Raw genomic sequence first — 22,090 nt, 5'->3', positions numbered from 1 at the left:
GACCCAATCCCTTGGGATACAACCTTTGCACTGAAAAGGCAAAAGAGAAAAGGATCGTCTGCTCCATCATCTGGCGCAGGGAACACTCATGAACACCCCCATCTCCTGCACTAATTAGAAGCCTTATTTATATAAATGGCAGTGTGTCGCTGAGGCTGTGGCCCAACAGAGCACAACGAAACACAGCCTTCTCCCAAGAGCAGAAGGCTGTTAGGGGCATGGGGCAGCCCCGAGGTCCGAGCCTGCCAGAGAACTCCCTAAATGGCGTTTAAATGTGCTTTTGTCTCCAGAGTGTCCCCACCGTTTTCAACAGATCCTCAAGGAGGCCCGGCTCCCAAATCAGGAAGATGAAGATGGTAAAGGTATGGGGCCTTGTGGAAAGAGCCACAGGGCTGTGAAGGGCCGGGACAAAGCCCCCTGGGACAGGATGTCCTGGCTGAGCTACCATCACAAGTCATCTCACCCGTTCATGTGTCCATTCCTCACTGCTCAGGTGACTCCCAAGTCCCATGTAATCGTCATCATCCCTTCATCCCTTATTCTTAGAAATACTTTACTTCCGTGTTACTCAGTGGTCACTCACGACCTTGAGCATGGTGCTAGGGACACAGCTCTGCTTTACAGTGCTTACCACCTAATTTCACTGCTTGACTGTAGTTCCCTTGAGGGTGGGAATGATGATTTCCTCCTACCTCAGCATCTAGCAGTGCCTAAAACACAGTAGAGGCTTCTTCATTGTTTCTGGAATTGAAATGATTTCTTTTGATCTTTCATATTCTAACTATTTTACAAATGAAACCTGGGAAGTTCATGCTTAAGGTCACGAAATAGTAGGGGAAGTGTTCCAGGAGATGGGCTAGATGCTGAGACTGAAGTGCTTTAAACAAACGGGGAGGGCGGTTCAAGATGGCACCATAAGAAGATCCGGAACTCACCTCCCTCCACAGACAAACTGAATCTACAGCAACATATGGGACAGTTTCCTCTGAAGAAACCCCAAACTACCTGAGCAACTCCCATACATCAGGTGAACAAGGAAAACAAACCCATATGCCTATAGTGAACTGAGAAATCATTCTTAAAGGGCTTGCACAGGACTTACCCACCCCTAGGACCCAGCACAGAAGCAGCTGTTTGAGAAACCCCCACACTCTCTATGAAAGAGGCTTATTTGTTATCATAAAGCATCGGCCTGGGGGTAGGCATGTAATTTAACACGCACCTAGGGACCTGCTGGTGTACTCTCTGGGGACCGAGGCCATCAGACACCATCTTTGCACCCTCCCTCTGCCACACTTCAAAGCACCAATATTTCCCAGAGAAGGGCTATGACACATCTCTGGTGCCCTTGTTTTTGTGGCTGCCACCTAGGAAACGCCCCTTGATCGTCTGGCTCTCATGGCCAGCAGGGCTTGCATTCCTGGGTCCCTCGGGACTGTAACAATCAGACTGTTCTTGGCCAGCTACCACCCCCAAAGCACTGTCAGACAGCAAACTGAAACACACCCCTAGTCCTTCTGTGAAAGAGGCCCAGTTGCTCGGCCTGAGGGGCAAGCTTCTGGTTTGACATACGTCTAGGGGTCTGCTCTCGGAACAGAGGCCAATGGATGCTACCTTTGTGCTCTCCATCTGCCTCATTCCAGGTTGCTGGTATCTCCTGGAAAGGAGCTTATACAATCGTCTGGCTTGTGATTTCTGTGACTGCCACCCAGTGACACTTCTAGGTCACCTGGCTCTACTGGCTAGCAGGATTTACACTGTGGTCTGTATATACTTGTATACTTTAAAAGCTGCTGCCTGAAGGTCTGGCTTGTAATCAGCCTAAATCTAGGTGCTGACTGAGATCCTCTTTGGGGCACTGACAGGTGTTGACCAACCCTCAACTATTGGGAGCCACTAAAAACAGGCTGCTTGGACAATCACAAAGGTTTGAGAGACAACAAAGAGCTACGGTGAGGTTGAATAAAGTCCTCTCTTACATGAGACCACTCCCTCACGTGCGAGGAGACTACCTTCTGCATGGAAACAAACACAGAGTGTCAAGGAAAATGAAGAAACAGAGAAATATGTTCCACACAGAGGAACAAGATAAAAGCTCAGAAAAGGTCCTGAATGAAAAGCATATAAGTGATTTATTTGCCTGCTAAAGAGTTAAAAATGCTTAATAAGCTTGGGGGAAGAATGGATGAACACAGTGAGAACTTCAACAAAGAAAGAGAAAATATAGGAAAGGACCAAATAGAAGTCACAGAGATGAAGAATACAATAAATGAACCAAAACAGACACTAGAGGGGTTCAACCACAGACTAGATGAAGCAGATGATCATTGAATTCAAAGACAAGGCAATGAAACTCACCCAATCAGAGCAGCAAAAAGAAAAAAGTGAAAAAAAAGTGAACACAGCTTAAGAAACTATGCTACAACATCAAGCAGACCAACATTTGCACTATAGGGATCCCAGAAGGAGAGAGAAAGGGGCTGAAAACTTCCCTAACCTGGGGAAGGAAACAGACACTCAGACCCAGGAAACCCAGACTGGAGGTTCCAAGTAAGAGGAACCCAAAGAGACCCACACCACAACACATTAAAATGTCAAAAGTTAAAGACAAGGAGAGAATCTTAAAAGCAGCAAGAGAAAAACAACTTGTTACACACAAGGGAACCCCACCTACATGGCTATCAGCAGATTAGATTTCTCAGCAGAAACTTTGCAGCCGAGAAGGGAGTGGTATGATACAGTGAAAGTACCGAACGAAAAAAACTTGCAACCAAGACTACCTGACAAAGTTGTCATTCAGAATTGTAGGGGAGAGAATTTTCCAGACAAGCAAAAGCTGAAGGAATTCATCACCACTAGACGAGCCTTACAAGAAATGTAAAAGGAACTTGTTTAAGCTGAAATGAAAGAGTAGTAATAGGAAAACATATGAAAATATAAATCTCACTGGTAAAGGTAAATATATAGTAAACTTCAGAATAACGTTGTAAGGGTAGATTAATCACAAAACTAGTACGAGATTAAAAGACAAAACTAGTAAAAAAATAACTATAACTACAATAATTTGTTAAGGGATATGCAAGATAAAAAGATATAATTTGTGACATCAAAACCATAAAATGGCAGGAGGGGGAGAGTAAAAAAGTAGAGCCTTAGAATGCGTTCAAACTTAAGTTGTTACCAACAGGTATTTATAACCGTCTATTTTAAGTTGGTATGTAGTCCTCATGGTAACCACAAATTAAAAGCCTATAGCAGATACACAAAAGAGTAAAGAGAAAGCAATCTAAGCATACCACTAGAGAAAATCATCAAATCACAAAGGAGGAGAGCAAGAGAAGAAAGGAACAAAGAACTACCAAAGAGCCACAGAGTAATTAATAAAATGGCAATAAGTACATATCTATCAGTAATAACTTTAAATGTAATTGGACTAAGTTCTCCAGTCAAAAGATGGAGTAGCTGAATGGATAAATTTTTTTTTTTTAAAAAGACCATTATGTTGCCTATAGGAGACTCATTTCAGATGCAAGGACATACACAGACTGAAAATGAAGGGATGGAAACATATTTCATGCAAACAGAAACCAAAAGAAAGCTAGGGTTATATAGGCTTTCTTTATATCTGCAGTAAATAGACTTAAAATTAAGACTGTAATAGACAAAGAAGGGCATTACATAATGATAAAGGGGTCAATCCAACAAGAGGATATAACACTTTTAAATATTTATGCACCCAACATAAGAGCACCTAAATATATAAAGAAAATATAACAGACCTAAAAAGAGAAATAGCAATGCAATAAGAGTAGGGGACTTTAATACTCCACTTTGATCAATGGATAGATCATCCAGAGAGAAAACCATTAAGAAATAGTGGCCTTAAATGACACATTAGATCAGATGGATTTAACAGATATATGGAGCACATTCCATACAAAAGGAAAAGAGCATACATTCTTCTCAAGCACACATGGAACATTCTCCAGGATAGGTCATATTTTACAGGCCACAAAACAAGTCTTAATAAATATAAGAAGACTGAAATCGTATCAAGCATTTTTCCCAACCACAATGGTATAAAAGTAGAAATCAATTACAAGAAAACTGGAAAAGTCAAAATATGTGGAGATTAAACAATGTGCTACTGAACAATATGTCAAAGAAGAAATCAATAGGAAAATCAAAAATACCTTTAGACAAATGAAAATGGAAATACAACATATCAAAATGTATGGGATGTAGCAAAGCCAGTTCTAAGAGGAAAGCTCACAGCAATAAATGGCTACCTTAGGAAATAAGAAAAATCTCAAACAACCTAACTTTATACCTCAAAAAAACAGAACAAATGAAACCCAGAGTTAGTAGAAGGAAGGAAATAATAAAGATCAGAGTGGAAATTAAATGAAATGCAGACTGATAAGAGAAAAAAAATCAATGAAACTAATAGCTGGTTCTTTGAAAAGATAAAGAAAACTAACAAACCTTTAGCTAGACTTGCCAAGAAAAAAAAGAATGTAAAACAGATAGCTAGTGGGAAGCAGCCGCATAGCACAGGGAGATCAGCTCAGTGCTTTGTGACCACCTAGAGGGGTGGGATAGGGAGGGTGGGAGGGAGATGCAAGAGGGAGGGGATATGGGGATATATGTGTACATATAGCTGATTCACTTTGTTATAGAGCAGAAACTAACAACATTGTAAAGCAATTATACTCCAATAAATATGTTAAAAAAAAATTAAAAAATCAGAAATGAAAGTGGAGATGTTACAACTGATACCCCAGAAATACAAGAGATCATAGGAGGGTACTATGAATAATTATATACCAAAACATTGGACAACCTAGAAGAAATTAATAAATTCCTAGAAGCATACAATCCGCCAGGACTGAATCAGGAAGAAATAGTAGTAATCAGTCTTTTCGGATTTTCTAAGTAGACTGAATCAGTAATCAAAAATCTCCCAACAAACGAAAGTCAAGGACCAGGATGGCTTCACTGGTGAATTCTGCATACATTTAAAGAATTGAAACCAATCCTTCTCAAATTCTTCCAAAAAATAAGAGGAAGGAACACTTCCAAACTTATTTTATAATGAGGCCAGCATTACCCTGATACCAAAATCAGACAAGGACACCACAAGAAAATTACAGACCAACATCCCTGATGAACGTAGATGCAAAAATCCTCAACAAAATATTAGCAAACCAAATTCAACAATACATTAAAAGAATCATACATCATGATCAAATGGGATTTTAGTCCAGAGATGCAAGGACAGTTCAACATCTGCAAATCAATGTGATACACCATATTAACAAAAGGAAGGATAAAAATCGTATGATCATCTCAATAAACACAGAAAAAGCACTTGACAAAACTCATCATCCATTTATGATAAAAACTCTCAACAAAGTGGGTAAAGAGGGAACATATCTCAACATAATAAAGGTCAGATATGACAAGTCCACAGCTAACATCATACTCAGTGGTAAAAAACTGAAAGCTTTTCCTCTAAGGTCAGAAACAAGACAAGGAAGCCCACTCACCACTTTTATTCAACATAGTATTGGAAGTCCTGGCCAGAACAGTTAAGCAAGAAGAGGAAACAAAAGGCATCCAAATCGGAAAGGAAGAAGTAAAGCTATCCCTATTTGCACATGACATGATATTATATATAGAAAAAACCCTAAATAACAAAAAACTGTTAGCACGAATAAAGTCAGTAAAGTTGCAGTATCAAAATCAAAATACAAAAATCTGTTGCATTTCTATATACTAATAACAGACTATCAGAAAAGGAAATTAAGAAAACAATCCGATTTACAACTGCATCAAAAAGAATAAAATACCTTGGAATCAATTTAACCGTAGAGGTAAAAGACCCGTACACTGAAAACTATAGGACACTGATGAAAGAAGTTGAAGAAGACACAAATAACTGGAAAGATATTTCATGTTCATGAATTGGGAGAATACTGCTACAATGTTCATACTACCCAAGCTACAGATTCAGTGCAACCGCTATCAGAATTCCAATGGCATTTTTCACAGAAATAGAACAAACAATTATAAAATTTGTTTAAAACTATAAAAGATTCTGAAGAGCCAAAGCAATCTTGAGAAAGAAGAACAAAGCTGGAGATATCACACGCCCTGATTTCAAATTATATTATAAAGCTACATTAATCAAAATAGTATTGTATTGGCATAGAAACAGACACATCGATCAGTGGAACAAAATAGAGGGCCCAGAAATAATCCCATGCATATATTGTCAGTTAATATACAACAAAGGAGCCAAGAATGTACAATGGAGAAAGAACAGTCTTCAATAAATGGTGCTGGGAAAACGGGACCACTATCTTACACCATACAGAAAAACTAACTCAAAATGGATCAAAGATTTAAACATAAGACCTGAAACCATAAAATTAGAAGAAAACATAGGCAGTAAATAAGCTCCTTGACATCAGTCTTGGCAATGATTTTTTTGGATTTCATACCAAAGGCAATGGCAACAAAAGCAAAAATAAACAAGTGAAACTACATCAAACTAAAGATCTGCACAGCAAAGGAAATCATCAACAAAATGAAAAGGCAGCCTATTGATGGGGAAAGAAATACTTGCAAATCATATATCTGATAAGGGGTTAATATCCAAAACATATAAAGAACTCATACAACTCAATAGCAAAAAAAAAATCCAATTTAAAAATGGGCAGAAGGGGCTTCCCTGGCAGCACAGTAGAATCTGCCTGCCAGTGCAGGGGACACGGGTTCGAGCTCTGGTCCAGGAAGATCCCACATGTCACGGAGCAGCTAAGCCCATGCGCCACAACTACTGAGCCCGTGTGCCACAACTACTGAGCCCGTGTGCCACAACTACTGAAGTCTGCACACCCTAGAGCCCGTGTTCCACGACAAGAGAAACCACTGCAATGAGAAGCCCACTCGCCACAGCTAGAGAAAGCCTGCGTGCAGCAATGAAGACCCAACGCAGCCAAAAATAAATGAATAAATAATAAATTTTAAAAATTTTTTAAAAAAGGGCAGAACATCTGAATAGACAGTTTTCCAAAGAAGACACACAGATGGCTAATAGGTACATGAAAAGGTACTCAACATCACTCATCATCAGGGAAATTAAAATCAAAACTACACTGAGGTATGACCTCACATCTGTTAGGATGGCTATTATCAAAAAGACAGGAAATAACAAGTGTTGGCAAGGATGTGAAAAAAGGGAACGCTTGTGCACTGTTGGTGAGAATTTTTTAAGGCTACTCAAAAAATTAAGTCTTACTACCATAATTGGATCCAGCAATTCCACTCCTAGGTATTTATCCAAAGAAAACGAAAACACTGACTTGAAAAGATGCACCCCCATGTTCACTGCAGCATTACTTACAAAAGCTAAGATAGGGAAGCAACCTAAGTGTCCACCAATGGATGAATGGATAAAGAATATGTGGTACACACACAGAGGAATATTATTAATCAGTTAAAAAAAGAAATCTTGCCATTTGTGACACCATGGATGGACCTTGAGAACATTATGCTAAGTGAGATAAGTCAGACAGAGAAAGACAACGTATGATCTCACTTATATACGGAGTCTTAAAATAAAAAAGGGCTCATAGAGCAGATTGGGAGGGGTGTGTGTGGGGGTGGGTAAAATGTATATGGGTGGGTAAAATGGGTGAAGACGGTTAAAAAGTACAGACTTCCAGCTATAAAATAAGTCACGGGTATGTAATGTGCAGGATGGTGACTAGAGTTAACAATACTGTATATTTGAGAGTTGCTAAGAGTAAATCTTATAAAGTTTATTTTTCTTGTGATGAAAACTTTTAACTATGTATGGTGATGCATACATAGTTAATGAGACATATATACAAATATCGAATCATTTTGTTGTACACCTGAAATTAATGTATATACGTGTCAATTATATCTCAGTTGTTTTTCTAAAAAAGTAAACGCTATAGAAAAAACTAGTGTTATTACTTAGAAAGCTGGAAACAGGCCTCAAAAAGGGGCCATTTCCTGTTCTAGCACCTTTCCCAGATTCTGAGAAGAGAAGACTGTTGTAGGAGGAAAAGGTCAACTCAGAAGGGCCAAGAATAAACAAGAGCATTAGTGAAAGAGCTTACACCAATCTGACCTCCACAGTGACCAACACATAAATGAGATCTCAGTTCAGAAAAATGCAGAAGAGCACCGTTGGTTTAGAAACAGGCTGCAGATATTTTCAGCTGCACTTAAACATCTCACTATCCCTGAGCTTCCAGCTCAGACACAGCAGGTTAAGTCTCACGTTATGTGCCAACCCCAAGTGGCTGCCTGTGTGCAAGGCTGCAGAGAATTTGAGGCTGTGTCCAGGCTCAGGAAAAAGGGGACTGTGGTGCATTCACAGTGTTGGCCATGTGTTACATATTTGACATCAATCGTCCAGCCTATTGAGATTAAAATAGATAGCTAGTGGGAAGTAGCTGCATAGCACAGGGAGATCAGCTCAGTGCTTTGTGACCACCTAGAGGGGTGGGATAGGGAGGGTGGGAGGGAGGGAGACGCAAGAGGGAAGAGATATGGGAACATATGTATATGTATAACTGATTCACTGTTATAAAGCAGAAACTAACACACCATTGTAAAGCAATTATACTCCAATAAAGATGTTTAAAAAAAATTTCAGTAAGTAATAGGGTATGTGAAGAAAGGGCTTCTCGCAAGCTAGAGAACTCTGGCCTGTAGATTAGCTCCTGATAGAATGCCAGTAATTAAACTCTCTGATATACCAATTAACACTGGGAAAAGGTCTCCAGTGGAGTTCCACAGGGCTCTGTCTTATGTCCTATCCCAGTCAAAATGTTTACCCATGACTTGGAATAAGGCATAGAGCGTACATTCATTGGCATATGGAGCTGGGAGAGGCATTTGCTCTGATTAATTGTTTAAAGACTGGAGACTCCTGGGCCTTTGTTCCCCTGTGGTGGTGCTGGGGAGGAACTCTGAATGTATCAGGAGCCCAGTGCCCTGACTAACGTCACCTTGAAGGGAAGTTGTGGGGACTAAGACTGGGCTGCCTTGCCAGGTTTTGCCTTTCTGAGAAGGAAGTGAAAGCCCAGCTTCCTCATACAGGATGACCACCTTGTGGTACCACAGACCCTCTGGCAAGGTGCGTTCCGGATGGGAGCTGGCAAAGAAGTGTCAGGGCGGCGTCCACTGCTCAATAATAATTGGATGGCCAGGATGCATGTGGAAGTTGTGGAGCTGCTGGGCCCAGCAACCTAGTGCATTGGGATGCTTTCTGCAGCCTCCCTGCCCTAATGGCCACAATGCTGCACTTGGGGTAGAGCCGTAAGTTTGCAAAGAGGAACAAGAGGATCAGAAGGAACGAGACACTGGGGGAGAGAGCAGGTGCCAAATGCAAGCCACTGCCACTCAGCGTTGCCAGGCAACGAGTGTGCATCACCGGCTGTGTCTGGGGAAACTGATTTCCTGTGTTGGTGGGGGCGTGTGCCCACAGACAGCCCTCGCTGGGGGAGGAAAGGGAAGCCCTCTCTCCAAGACACTGGAGGAGGCTGGCAGCAGACAGGCCTCCTTCATACTCAAGTCCGTGACTTCACGGCAATCCTGTTAACTTCCTCAGTCTTCCACTGCCTATCATCCCTGCACCGCTTGAAAGGGAGGGAACCTTATGTACCAAATCGTCCACAAAGTAAGCAAAGTAATTTCAAGGCAACAGCATTTCTTCCCCCTTTTTTTTTCCATACCTGCTAGCGCACTGACCAAGAAGTAGGCCGTAGAAAGGAGTTTCTGGTTGTGGACCACATCCTCTGGGCCTGGACACTCGCCCTGCACACTGTACCCCACTAGCCGCAGGAAGGCCACGAGGTCCCGCTGCTGTGAAGGCTTCAGCTTCCCCAGCACCGCCAATGAGGGTGACAGGCTGCTGACTATGTCCTCACACTGTAGGGAGAGATGGGGCGGGGGGCAGGGAAGAGAAGAGAGACAGATCTAGTAAAGCCACAGGCCAAGCTGGGCACAACATAGGCCTCTGCCCCATGACACACAAGCCTTGTAGTGAGATGGAGAGTGGTCCTCCAAATATAGGTCCACCTGGAGCTTCAGAATGAGACCTTATCTGGCATCCTTGCAGATGTAATTTAGGTAGGGATCTCGAGATCATCCTGGATTGGGGTGGGCCCTGAATCCAATGGTGGGTGTCCTTTAAGAGACAGGAAAGTAGATGGCCATGTGAAGACAGAGTAGAGATTTGAGCAATGTGGCCACAAGCCAAGGAATGCCAGGAGCCACCAGAAGCTGGAGGAGGCAAAAAAGGATTCTCTCCTAGAGCCTGTGGGGAAGCATGGCCCTAATGACACCTTGACTTTAGACTTGTGGCCTCCAGAATTGTAAGAGAGTAAATTGGAGTTTGTGGTCATTTGTTACAGCAGCCCTAGGAAACTAATACACCCTTCTATTCACATCGACTACCTTTCTGCAGTTAGAAAACTAAGGACCTGGGAATAAGAAAAAAAAGAAGCTTTAGGGTTAAAAGGAGGTGGGGAAATTTTAAACACCATTTTATCCCAGCTCAAGGCCTTATCCCAAGAGATCTAGCCCATCCACATCTCCAGAAAACCATGCGAAGACACTACCTTGAGATGTCTCCGGTCTTACCACTTGCTCCAGAACCAAGAGTAATTCTTCATCAAACAGGACCGCCTGGAGGACGTCATTCAGAGCTCTCTGTTGCTGCTCTGGCAGCTCCACAAAGGGATGGAAATTCCTCTCCAAGAACAGAGGGGCTGTGAAAGCAGCAGAACATACCCAGTCTCGTGACTTATCTCAGAAGGAGGACCAGTAACTTGCTTTTTATAGCTAATTGTCCTCTGTTCTTTCATAAACACTTCCAGCTGCAGTCTTGGAACTCAGAAATAAAGGACGCGTTAAATACCACCCTGCATGTTTTTTACTAACCAGTCAAACTACTAAAGGAAGAAAGAAGGAGGGAAGGGAAGAGAGGGAGGGGAGACAGAAAGAGACAAAAAAACAGAGAAGAGGGAAGCCGGGTTTTGTTTCAGACTTTAGTTTCCTGCTGACTCACTAAACATTAAGTCTAATCAGTTATTTTCTGGAAAAGTCATTTAAAATTATTAAATTATCGAGGCTGAATTACTGAACATCAGGACTTTTACAAACCTTCAGAGTCATCGTGCAAATTCCAAAATACATTCTTTTTCATATCTTTCTAATACACTACAGATTTTGTATCCTTTAATATTAAATGCATGCTTTTCAAGGGGCTGGCACAGTTTTCACTGGGCAAACACAGATATTCCACTTTCTCCATTCTTCTTCACCCGTCCTGGAGAATGGGTTAGAATCCCAGCTGGATTACTAACGTCCTCTTCAGGATGCTTGAGCCGCTCCCCTTAAAATCTTCCGTTTTCAGACAGTCAAAAGTTTCTAGTGACTTAAGCCCAGTGGGAATTTAAAAACGAGATTTGATAAACCAAAGCTTTCCTATACAGGGATGCAGACCAATACATAAATGCACCCTCTGCTGATGTCAAATTCCAGACAACAGTTATACTCAAAAACTGCTCTGTAAACACAATTAGTTCCTCGCCAGCCCCAGCCTGGAGAGAAGGGCCGTCCTGGCTGGTCTAGGGTCCACGTGCACAGAGCCGGGTGCCCACCCTACTCCTGCCTAAACTACCCAGCCTCCCCTCTCCATGCCAGGCTGACTGGAATGACCAACTGACAGGGTGGACTGGTGGGTAAGGAAATTGTAAGAAAGCTCAGCCTGTCGTGTCACTTCCTGTAGTGCAGTTCAAGGCTGTAGCACCACTGCTGATGTGATTCTAACCCGTGACACTGACATCGCTTAAGTGGCAGCTGAAAATCACACCCAATTACCGTGAGGGGGCCTGCAGCCCTGCATGAGATGGGAAAGCCTTAAGATTGGACCTTCACTGCCAATTCTGTCAACATTGATATTTTTGCTACAGAAACAAAAGCATCTATATTCTGGTTTGGGACTCGTTGAAGCCCCACTGATGAGTCTCTCCTCTAACCCTCCAAGCCAGAGATATTCTGAGCTGGTTCTAGCTCTTTTTCCCTAAGCTCTTAATTATTCGCTTTCTCTTTTTCCTTGCCCATCTCCTCTTCCACTATATACTGCACTCCTACTAATTCCTGCCCTACCCCCTACAAGAAACTTTTTTAAAAAACACAAAATGCTGTGGGGAGCGAAAGGAACTGCTGCAGGCAAGTCACAGGTACCGCCCTCCTCCTCGCTGGATGCCTTGGCATCTCACGGCTTCAGGCCACGTGGATAAGGGCCTCCAAGAGAGCATTTTGCGAAGCTAACGAAGCGCTGCCTGTCTCGGCAATGAAGCCTGGAATAAATGAAACAAGTGCAAAACTTGGGTTCTCTCTCCTTGCTGCTGACTAGCTCTTCCTGGTAGTCAGCAAGACTCCTGTGGTTCAGATGAAAGAAAATGTTAGGCCCGTAACTCTTCCCCTCCTCAGCCTCCTACCCCTTCCTTAAAACAGGCCATCCAAGACCTGAGGTTCCCTAAGATCTGACCAGGGTGAGTCCTGATGAGTGAACTAGAACTGATTCAGGCACCGTCCTGTCTGTCCTCAAATGTTTTCCATGAAGTCACTAAGGAGTCACCGCTTCTGAAGGGCGCATCCCCTCCTGGGGTACGGCACTCAATTACCCAGCAGCTCACCATGCCCCAGCCTGCTGGCAATACCTTGTTTTAAAACACTCAGTGGCCCATCCGAGGCAGGCAGCCCTTGCCCAGCATCTGGCGTGTCCCAGAACGCAAACTCTCGTAAGGGCAGGAGGTCCAGGAAGGCAGAGTCACTTCTCCTCTCGTGCTCGAAGCCCCCGTGCTTCCCTTGCAGGAGGCAGAATTCTGTAATGTGGGGGAAAAGGACAAGCTAGGCATTAGGGTCAGCCTTGTTGGCACATCCCAGACCTGGCTTTACCTAAATCAAGCAGGGCAGGGGGACGTGTCCACCCTCTTCCTCATACACCCGCTTCCTACACTTATGCTATTTGACCAAAACTCAGCCACTTCCTACAAATACAGGAGAAATGGTTGTTCTTAACATAAGGTTCTCGTGAACAGGCAGGAAGCAACCTTTCAAACATCAGAAGTACTTCCTTAGCCTGACTGGAACAAACCAACTCCAACAAACAACCCACCATATTTAACTGAGAAAATTGGAATTTGATTGATAAATCTGATTTGACTAAACTGATACAGAATTATTGACAATATATTTAGGTGCACAAGTGGTTACGTGGCTCTTGGAGAGTCAGTTATTCGTTAATAAACTATTTTCTGCAATTATATGAACGAACCTTATAAACGTGTTGAGAGGAAAATCCATACACAAAAGAATATATTCTATATGAATCTGTATGAAGAGACTAGTCTTTTTTTTTAAAGTCTTATCTTTTAGAGATATTTCAATAGTTATAGACAAAATAATATAATGCCTACAATTTGCTTCAAAACAATTGACTAGGGGTGGAGAGAGGTGGGAAAGTTATAGATGAAACATGCACTGCCCTAGTTATTGAAGCTGGATGGTAGGTACATGGGGTTCACTATATTACTATCTGTAGTTCTGAACATGTGTGTAATTTTCCATAATAAAAAGTTTTTAAAAATTATAAAAAGAAATGCCCCTTAAATATTTCCGTATTTGAGGGCCCAACTAAAGTAACTAAGTTGTAGGTAAAAATGCAACAGTGTGGGGCTTCCCTAGTGGCGCGGTGGTTGAGAGTCTGCCTGCCGATGCAGGGGACACGGGTTGGTGCCCTGGTCCGGGAAGATCCCACATGCCGCGGAGCGGCTGGGCCAGTGAGCCATGGCCGCTGAGCCTGTGCGTCCGGAGCCTGTGCTCCGCAATGGGAGAGGCCACAGCAGTGAGAGGCCCGCGTACTGCAAAAAAAAAAAAAAAAAAAATGCAACCGTGTGTCCTTGCTAAGTAAAAATTGTGTGAACTCAAGAATGAGGGTTCTCCCTCTTGCACTGTTGGAGGGAGTGTAAATTGATACAGCCACTGTGGAGAACAGTATGGAGGTTCCTTAAAAAACTACAAACAGAACTACCATATGACCCAGCAATCCCACTACTGGACATAACCTGAGAAAACCGTAATTCAAAAAGAGTCATGTACCAAAATGTTCATTGCAGCTCTATTTACAATAGCCCGGAGATGGAAACAACCTAAGTGTCCATCATCGGATGAATGAATAAAGAAGATGTGGCACATATATACAATGGAATATTACTCAGCCATAAAAAGAAACGAAATTGAGCTATTTGTAATGAGGTGGATAGACCTAGAGTCTTTCATACAGAGTGAAGTAAGTCAGAAAGAGAAAGACAAATACCGTATGCTAACACATATATGGAATTTAAGAAAAAAAAATGTCATGAAGAACCTAGGGGTAAGACAGGAATAAAGACGCAGACCTACTAGAGAATGGACTTGAGGATATGGGGAGGGGGAAGGGTAAGCTGTGACAAAGCGAGAGAGAGACATGGACATATATACACTACCAAACATAAGGTAGATAGCTAGTGGGAAGCAGCCGCATAGCACAGGGAGATCAGCTCGGTGCTTTGTGACCCCCTGGAGGGGTGGGATAGGGAGGGTGGGAGGGAGGGAGATGCAAGAGGGAAGAGATATGGGAACATATGTATATGTATAACTGATTCACTTTGTTATAAAGCAGAAACTAACATACCATTGTAAAGCAATTATACTCCAATAAAGATGTTAAAAAAAAAAAAGAATGAGGGTTCTCCTGACCCACCTCCTACAGTAATGAAAATAAAAACAAAAAGAAAACAAATGGCACCTAATTAAACTCAAAAGCTTTTGCACAGCAAAGGAAACCATAAACAAAAGGAAAAGACAACGCCAGGATGGGAGAAAATATTTGCAAATGAAGCGACCAACAAGGGATTAATCTCCAAAATACACAAATAGCTCATACAACTCAACAACAAAACAATCCAATCAAAAACTAGGCATTAGAACTAAACAGACATTTCTCCAAAGACAGATGGCCAAAAAACACAAGAAAAGATGCTCAATATTGCTAATTATTAGAGAAATGCAAATCAAAACTACAATGAGGCATCACCTCACACCAGTCAGAATGGCCATCATCAAAAAATCTACAAAAATAAATTCTGAGAGGGTATGGAGCAAAGGGAACCCTCTTGCACTGTTGGTGGGAATGTAAATTGATACAGCCACTATGGAGAACAGTATGGATGTTCCTTAGAAAACTAAAAATAGAACTACCATATGATCCAGCAATCGCACTTCTGGGCATACACCCAGAGAAAACCATAAATCAAAGAGATACATGCACTCCAATGTTCACTGCAGCACTACTTACAATAGCCAAGATGTGGAAGCAACCTAAATGCCCATCAACAGAGGAATGGATAAAGAAGATGTGGTACACATATACAATGCAATATAACTCAGCCATAAAAAATAATGAAATAATACCATTTGCAGCAACATGGATGGACCTAGAGATTGTCATACTGAGTGAAGTAAGTCACAGAACAAATATCGTATGATATTGCTTATATGTGGAATCTAGAAAGATTACAAAACTGAAATAGAGTTAGAGATGTAGAAAACAATCTTATGGTTACCAGGGGGAAAGAGGGGAGGGATAAACTGGGAGACTGGCGCTAACATATACACACTACTATATATAAAATAGACAGCTAATAAGGACCTGCTGTATAGCACAGGGAACTCTACTCAGTACTCTGTAATGACCTATATGGGAAAAGAATTTAAAAGAGTGGATATATGTATAACTGAATCACTTTGCTGTACACCTGAAACTAACACAACATTGTAAATCAACTCTACTCCAATAAAAATGTTTAAAAAAGAATGAGGGTTCATTTTATGCTTCTATTCAATAATTTGTGTACAGGCTATGGAATGAGAATGTGGCTGAGCCTAGTACTTGCATGACATGTGAAACGCATGGGTATTAGCACGTGTTTTCAATTGCTGTGGACACTGATGACATCATAAAGACAGGACGGCTGTCTAAAGACAAAGAAAACAAGCTTTCGTTTACTCAACCGACGACCCACCCACACTCCTAGTCATCCAGGATGCCCCCGGCTCGCTCCACCCTATGCACCAGGCACCGAGGTGGATAAGCGTGAACTGACCCCCAGGGAAAGCTCCCCAAGGACGAGGACCATGACCATTAACACAGCCTCAAATCCTGCCAACAGCCCTGTGGGGCCCCCCAACCATATTCTGGGAGTCCAAGACCCCAGCACCACTCTTCCTTTACACATATGCACAGCCCCCCTGAAGGCACTGCCAACTCCTTCACTCTTTGCAGCATCAGGCACTGCAAGGAGCCAGAGATTCAACAGGACCACAACCTAGGCCTTGACAGTAAGTGTGATATGAGTGGAAGAGGCGGACAGGTCACTGAATGGCAGAGTGGCAGGTGTGGAGAAAGAAGCAGAAAAGGATTCTTGGACGAAGCAGTGTCTAAGTAGCCCCCAAAAGCCTGGTAGGAATTAGCTGGGCCAAGAGGCAGGGCGCACACTCCAGAGGCTCACGATAAGCGAGTGGAGGGTTCCCAGGCGGTGGGTTAACGCTGGCTGTGTCACTACGTTGGGAGGCGCTGGTGATGAGAAGCAAGGCTGGACACGACGTGCCTGGAAGGGCAGACTTTATCTTGGGACAAAGGGAGCCTCAGAAGGGTGTTTGAGCAGGTGAGTGAAGTGACCAAATGTGTATTTTTTTTTTTGCGGTACACGGGCCTCTCACTGCTGTGGCCTCTCCCGCCGCGGAGCACAGGCTCCGGACGCGCAGGCTCAGCGGCCATGGCTCACGGGCCCAGCCACTCTGCGGCATGTGGGATCTTCCCGGACCGGGGCACGAACCCGTGTCCCCTGCATCGGCAGGCGGACTCTCAACCACTGCGCCACCAGGGAAGCCCCAAATGTGTATTTTTAAATAATCACATCAGCTACACTGTTAGGATGGGAAAGATTCAAAGCAGAGGAGCCAATTAAGAGTCTGTGATGGGAACGAGGCGGGGGGTGTCAGTGTCGGCCTCTGGACCTGCAGAGAAGTGCACAGACCCGGGAGGGTGGGAAGCACAGGTTCACGTCCACAGGTGCCCAATCAGAAGTTCGTGCTGAAAGGACACTGGTAAATGCCTAATTCTACAGAGCAAAGGCTAAAGTTCAAGACAATAACATGATGTTTCTGATTGGCCATAAGAGGTGTGGGGGGGGGATCTGTTGGCAAAGGGAGGGATCGTGGCTGAGCGAACCCCTCGTCAAGGACGGGCTCACAGATGCCTCCCCCAAGGGACACGGAGGGAGTGGCCTCCTCTCGAAGTTTCAGAAGACAGCCAGGATCCTCGTCAACTGTACTCCCACCCAGAAGGTGGGAGGAGAGATCGAGCAGCCTCTTAAGGGCCCTTCCAGCCCCTGTAGGGCTGTTTATGAAGCCGGATCAGAACGTTCTGCAGGAAGAGCAACAGAAAAGAGATGGGAAAAAGCAGCAGAACTGGCTTAAGAATCAGGCAGTGTGTCACACGAACAAGGGCCTGACCACCAAGCTGCACGGGCAGGGCAGGCAGCAGCAGGAGAGGGCAAAGGAAAGGGCTTCCTAGGCCAGGATGTGGGCAGAGAGCCAGAGGAACCCTGAGGACTCCCCAGGGCACCTCTGCTCAGCAGCACAAAGAGTTTATTGTCAAGACAGCAGAAGCAAGTCAAGATAGAAGGCTTGAAACTGAAATGCAAACAGGAGAGCCTCGCCAGGCAGGCTTTGTCTTTCCAACCCCATCTGAGAAAACAGACGCCCCCTGTGGGAGCGACAGGTGCCCCAACAGAGCTGCATGCAGGGCAGAGCACCTCCACCTCCTCGGAGAAACAGGGAGGGGCTCCCGGGGGCCCCAAAGCCTGGAATGGCAGCCCCAGCCTGGCCCCCAGCCGCCAAAGGGTCCTCAGAGCACTCATGGGCATCCTCGGTGCGGGCCAAGCTTCCAAAGAGCCTGACGAAAGCAACACCTCCACCACCAATCCATCTGGACAGGATAACCAAGGCCTCAGCAGCCTGGGCTGGAGTCACACATGCCCACGTGGTCACACAGCTTATCACACGCTGATGACAAAAGCTGGGGGGGCAACTTAATCATCTAATAGGCAGTTTGTTCAGTGGACGGATAGTCTTTCAAAGAGAAAGAATCATCATCGTGCCCAGGATGACACAAATTTGGAAGCTTAGACCTAAAGGATGCTTGCTGGTCGCGATTCTTCGTATTCCTGGTATCCCATGCGTCCCTGGCCCACCCCTAGACCAACTTCCTACAACTGGCACCTTTGCTTCTTGTCTCCCCCCCGAAACACAGGCTGCTCTACATGCGAAACGAAAGAGGGAGCGTCAGTGATTGCCCTTCACGTCCCTTACACATCCGCGGGCTTGTCCACTGTCCCATAGGACAGTCAGCATTCCGAGCGCCCACGGTTGTAGATGAACGGTGGTACCTCGCGTGGCCGAGTGAGCAGAAGGCTGACTCCCGGAAGACAGGTGTACCACAGACATATTTCCATTTCATCTGTGAAGAGTTCACTGTAAATCTCTAAAAACTAAGATGACGCTTTTCATAAGCATAACCACGACAATGTGATCATACCTTAAAAAGTTAATTTATGATGTTGCATATATTAATTCATGTCCCCAAAAAGCAGTCAGACACTTTCCTTGGGTTTGACACAACCTTTTCCTGGGAAGAGTGTGAGGGAAGAGCCGTGAGTATCTAAGACAAGCCACACCAACTGTAAAACCCTATTTTCTTCAAGTGATGCAGTGACCTCCCGGCTTTGAACACACTGCTGATCAGACAGCAAGGTCAAATGCAGCTCTGTGGGCTCCCTACAGGGGACGGGAGGTAAGATGATCACAACGATGACAGGATTAATAATAGCTAAGGTGAGTACTTAAGCCACCGCTCTACCGGGCACTTCACACAGCTCATCTACCCTGGTCCTCACCGCAGCCCTGTGAGGGAACGTCTTTCCCCTCCCAGACACGGGAAGCTGAGGCCCAGGCGGCTTCAGCAAGCTGCCTGAGACCTCACAGGACCCCGTGGCGCTGGGGCCGATGCCCAGTCCGTCCAACTGCAGAGCCCACGTTCTTCGCCCTGTGCCCCGTCGGTGAAGCACGCCCCACACGGACATCTGGGCATCCCTCACCAACACCCTCCCACCGCGGTCCTCCGTCTCACTTGTCCTGAGACATCCCCAAACTCTTCCGATATCTCTTTCTTCTCAATCCCCAGAGCAGCGGGGGATCCTCTACAAGTGTGTGTCTCAGGGGAAGATGGGGTGTCCCTCCGCAATGGCTCAACCGCCTCCAGAGAGCTCTGAGCTGAGGCACACTCACCGAACTGGCCGTCTGCTCTCACATACAGCTCGATGACGCCGTAGGCGATGGTGGTGGGAGCCGGGATTTCCAGCACCACATTGCTGTCCTTGATGATGTTCCCATCCTCCGTCGCTGACACCTGTGGGCGAGGGCGCATGCTCCCACCTGTGTGCTCAGGCTCCCCCAGGTTTCTCCTGCCCCCATGTGGCCAGCCTAGTGCCTGTGCACAAAGAGTGCCAGGGAAATGCCCATGGAATGGAGCAGAAAAAGGGACCAGCGGGCAGGGGCCAGGATTTAATCCTTGTCGGCCTCATGATGTCCTACACGTATTCCAAAGTCAATGGCCAACCTGGTGGCACAAAGGCGAGATCCCAGTTTGGGATACAATGAAGTTAGGTCTATGGTGCTGAATAAAGAAGACAAAAAACAAGATAACTTCCCATTTCCCTCGTGGAGGATTATGGAAACAACTCTGAAATCCTCAGAAAATCCTCAGTGGTAAGAGAGCCCGACTAGGAGAACCTAGCTGAGAGCAAGACCCCCCGAGCACATCCTCCTGGACTTCATGGATGGCACATGGTGCAGTCAGATAAAACCCGGGGAAAGGCACAAGGATGACAGAAGGGTGGGCAGGAAATGCCGAGTCAGGCACCAAAGCTCTCTCCTTCAAACCCTGTCACAAATATGACCCTTGCCCACCGTGGCCTGGGGAGGAAGGTGAGAAGTTATTCGTTGCCCAAATGCTGGAGATCAGAGACATCTTTAGCAACTTGATCCTGGTCACAGTGTGATGCCAGCTGGTCTCCTGACTCCCAGGCAGGCTCCAGGCCTTTGGTGGGGGTCACCGTGGATAGAAATATCGGCAGGGCCAGCTGAAGCCATCTCCCATCAGGCCTCATCACTCTGTCCGGCCTGCCCACCCCAGGGTGAGTCCAGCCCCGGACCTGTATCTCCACCTCCTAAATACAACTTTTCTGGGTCCTCTAGTATAATTTGAAAGTTACCCCAAGAAGTAAATCTCTAAGAAAAGAATATCGGGCACCATGGCAAGCTGGAGGGGACACAGACTGGGGCTGCAGCCTCCTGTGCCAGTTCGGTTCCACTGAAGCTCAGGGATCAGCTTGGTAAGACTGTCTGTAACTTAATCCAGAAGCATCTGTGCATGTATATAAAGACATATGTACAGATCTTTACCTTCCCTAACTCAATCCATTAGGGATTTAAGGCGGCTAAAGCAAAGGAATCATTTTGAGACCCTTGGCTCTGAGGGGCTCTAGGGGTCATCTGTGCCTCAACCTAGCCAATGCTCATTTGACCCATTTGCTTTTGGGAAAGCACCTGACCCAACCCTGCATGGCCCGTCCAAGTGTCCTATCACCCCGGCCTTGGGTTTACTTCAGGAATGAGCACGGACCAGGAGGGTCCAGTGAGTGCTAGCCTTGAAGCACTCTTTCCACTGGGGATGAGGTGGGAAGAAAGCCAGGAGCTGCCTCCCCACAAGCTTATATGAGAGGGAATCTACCCCAGGGAAGGCAGCCCACAACCTTCTCTTGAGTCCTGGCCTGGATCCAGAGGTGACTGAAGCTAGATCACCCCAGATGTTTCAGTTACGTGAGCCGATAAATTCTCGTTTAAACCAATTTGAGTTGGATTTCTGTTAACTCACTACAGAAAGAATCCTGACGAAGGAAGACCCCACCCGAAGAGGCCCCTGACCGAGGCCCCCGTGGCCTCTGACCCGGCACCCCCACCCGCTGGGTGCGCACCTGCACGGTCTTGGTCTGGATCCCCACCATGCCACCGCACTTCTCCTCGATCTGGACGTGCTCGGATATCACACACTTCCGCGTCGTCACTATCTTCTGTGTCAGGACACACAGGACCTCATTCTTCCTCTCCAGCACCTGCTGCAGCACTGAATTCTTCAGATTTATTGTTCTGAAAAAGAAAAACGCCCGTGAGTGGCCTCGTACCTCAGGGGAGACTGATGCAGTGTGAATTTTCGCCTCTCGCACAGCGGGCGGCTGAGGAGCAAACAGGTGACAACCAGCATCGTTTATTTTCCGGTGATGAGAGAGGGGGCAGTACATCCGGAGAGGCAGAAAGCAAAGTCTCCCAAGGCCACCTCAGAGCTGCCAGGCCTCCGGAGAAAGGCTGGACACCGGGGGCGGGGGGAGGCGCCTGTCAAACAGGAGCAAGAAAGAAACCCAGTGGGCGTGGCAGCTGCGGTCCATCCGCTCACACCGGGGACTCCACCCTGTCATTTAACCAGAGGCCGCGGGACCACAGACATCACAGGTGTGGGCAATAAATACAGGATTTCTCTGGGGGGAATGCTGACCAGCGCTTTTCACACAGGAGAGGGGAACAGGCTTGAAGCACGAACAGCAAGGAAAAAACTGGACTTGAATTTAAAAGGTACTTTTTAATCTGTCTGTCCAGGAAGGACATGTGATCTCTTAGAAGGGATTTTACATCATTTTACAGATGGGGAAACTGAGGCCAGTTAGGCGTGGCCTGCCCAGGTCACCCAGCAGAGACTTGGGGCTCCCAGGTGGCTCCTCTGGGGAACTTCAAGAACAAGGTAAATTTCCATCTGCGA

The 22,090-nt window shown here is 45.4% G+C and overlaps 1 protein-coding gene across 2 annotated transcripts in view; it reads right to left on the bottom strand.

Moving 5' to 3' along the window:
- Nucleotides 1-22,090, bottom strand: part of GSDME (gasdermin E) — a 102,763-nt gene that overhangs the window by 36,080 nt on the left and 44,593 nt on the right. For both annotated transcript variants that reach the window (XM_030857368.2, XM_060304527.1), the window contains exons 4-8: nt 21,255-21,426; nt 19,507-19,627; nt 12,777-12,941; nt 10,690-10,817; nt 9,780-9,975 (exon numbers count right to left, since the gene is read on the bottom strand). In XM_030857368.2, the coding sequence (XP_030713228.1) occupies nt 9,780-9,975; nt 10,690-10,817; nt 12,777-12,941; nt 19,507-19,627; nt 21,255-21,426 (782 nt within the window). The remainder of the gene's footprint in view (nt 1-9,779; nt 9,976-10,689; nt 10,818-12,776; nt 12,942-19,506; nt 19,628-21,254; nt 21,427-22,090) is intronic.

The sequence above is a fragment of the Globicephala melas genome, chromosome 9 (genome assembly GCF_963455315.2).
Source record: "Globicephala melas chromosome 9, mGloMel1.2, whole genome shotgun sequence".
Lineage (NCBI taxonomy): Eukaryota > Metazoa > Chordata > Mammalia > Artiodactyla > Delphinidae > Globicephala > Globicephala melas.
The sequence above is the reverse complement of the archived record's forward strand: the minus strand, read 5'-3'. Positions and strand labels throughout refer to the sequence as shown.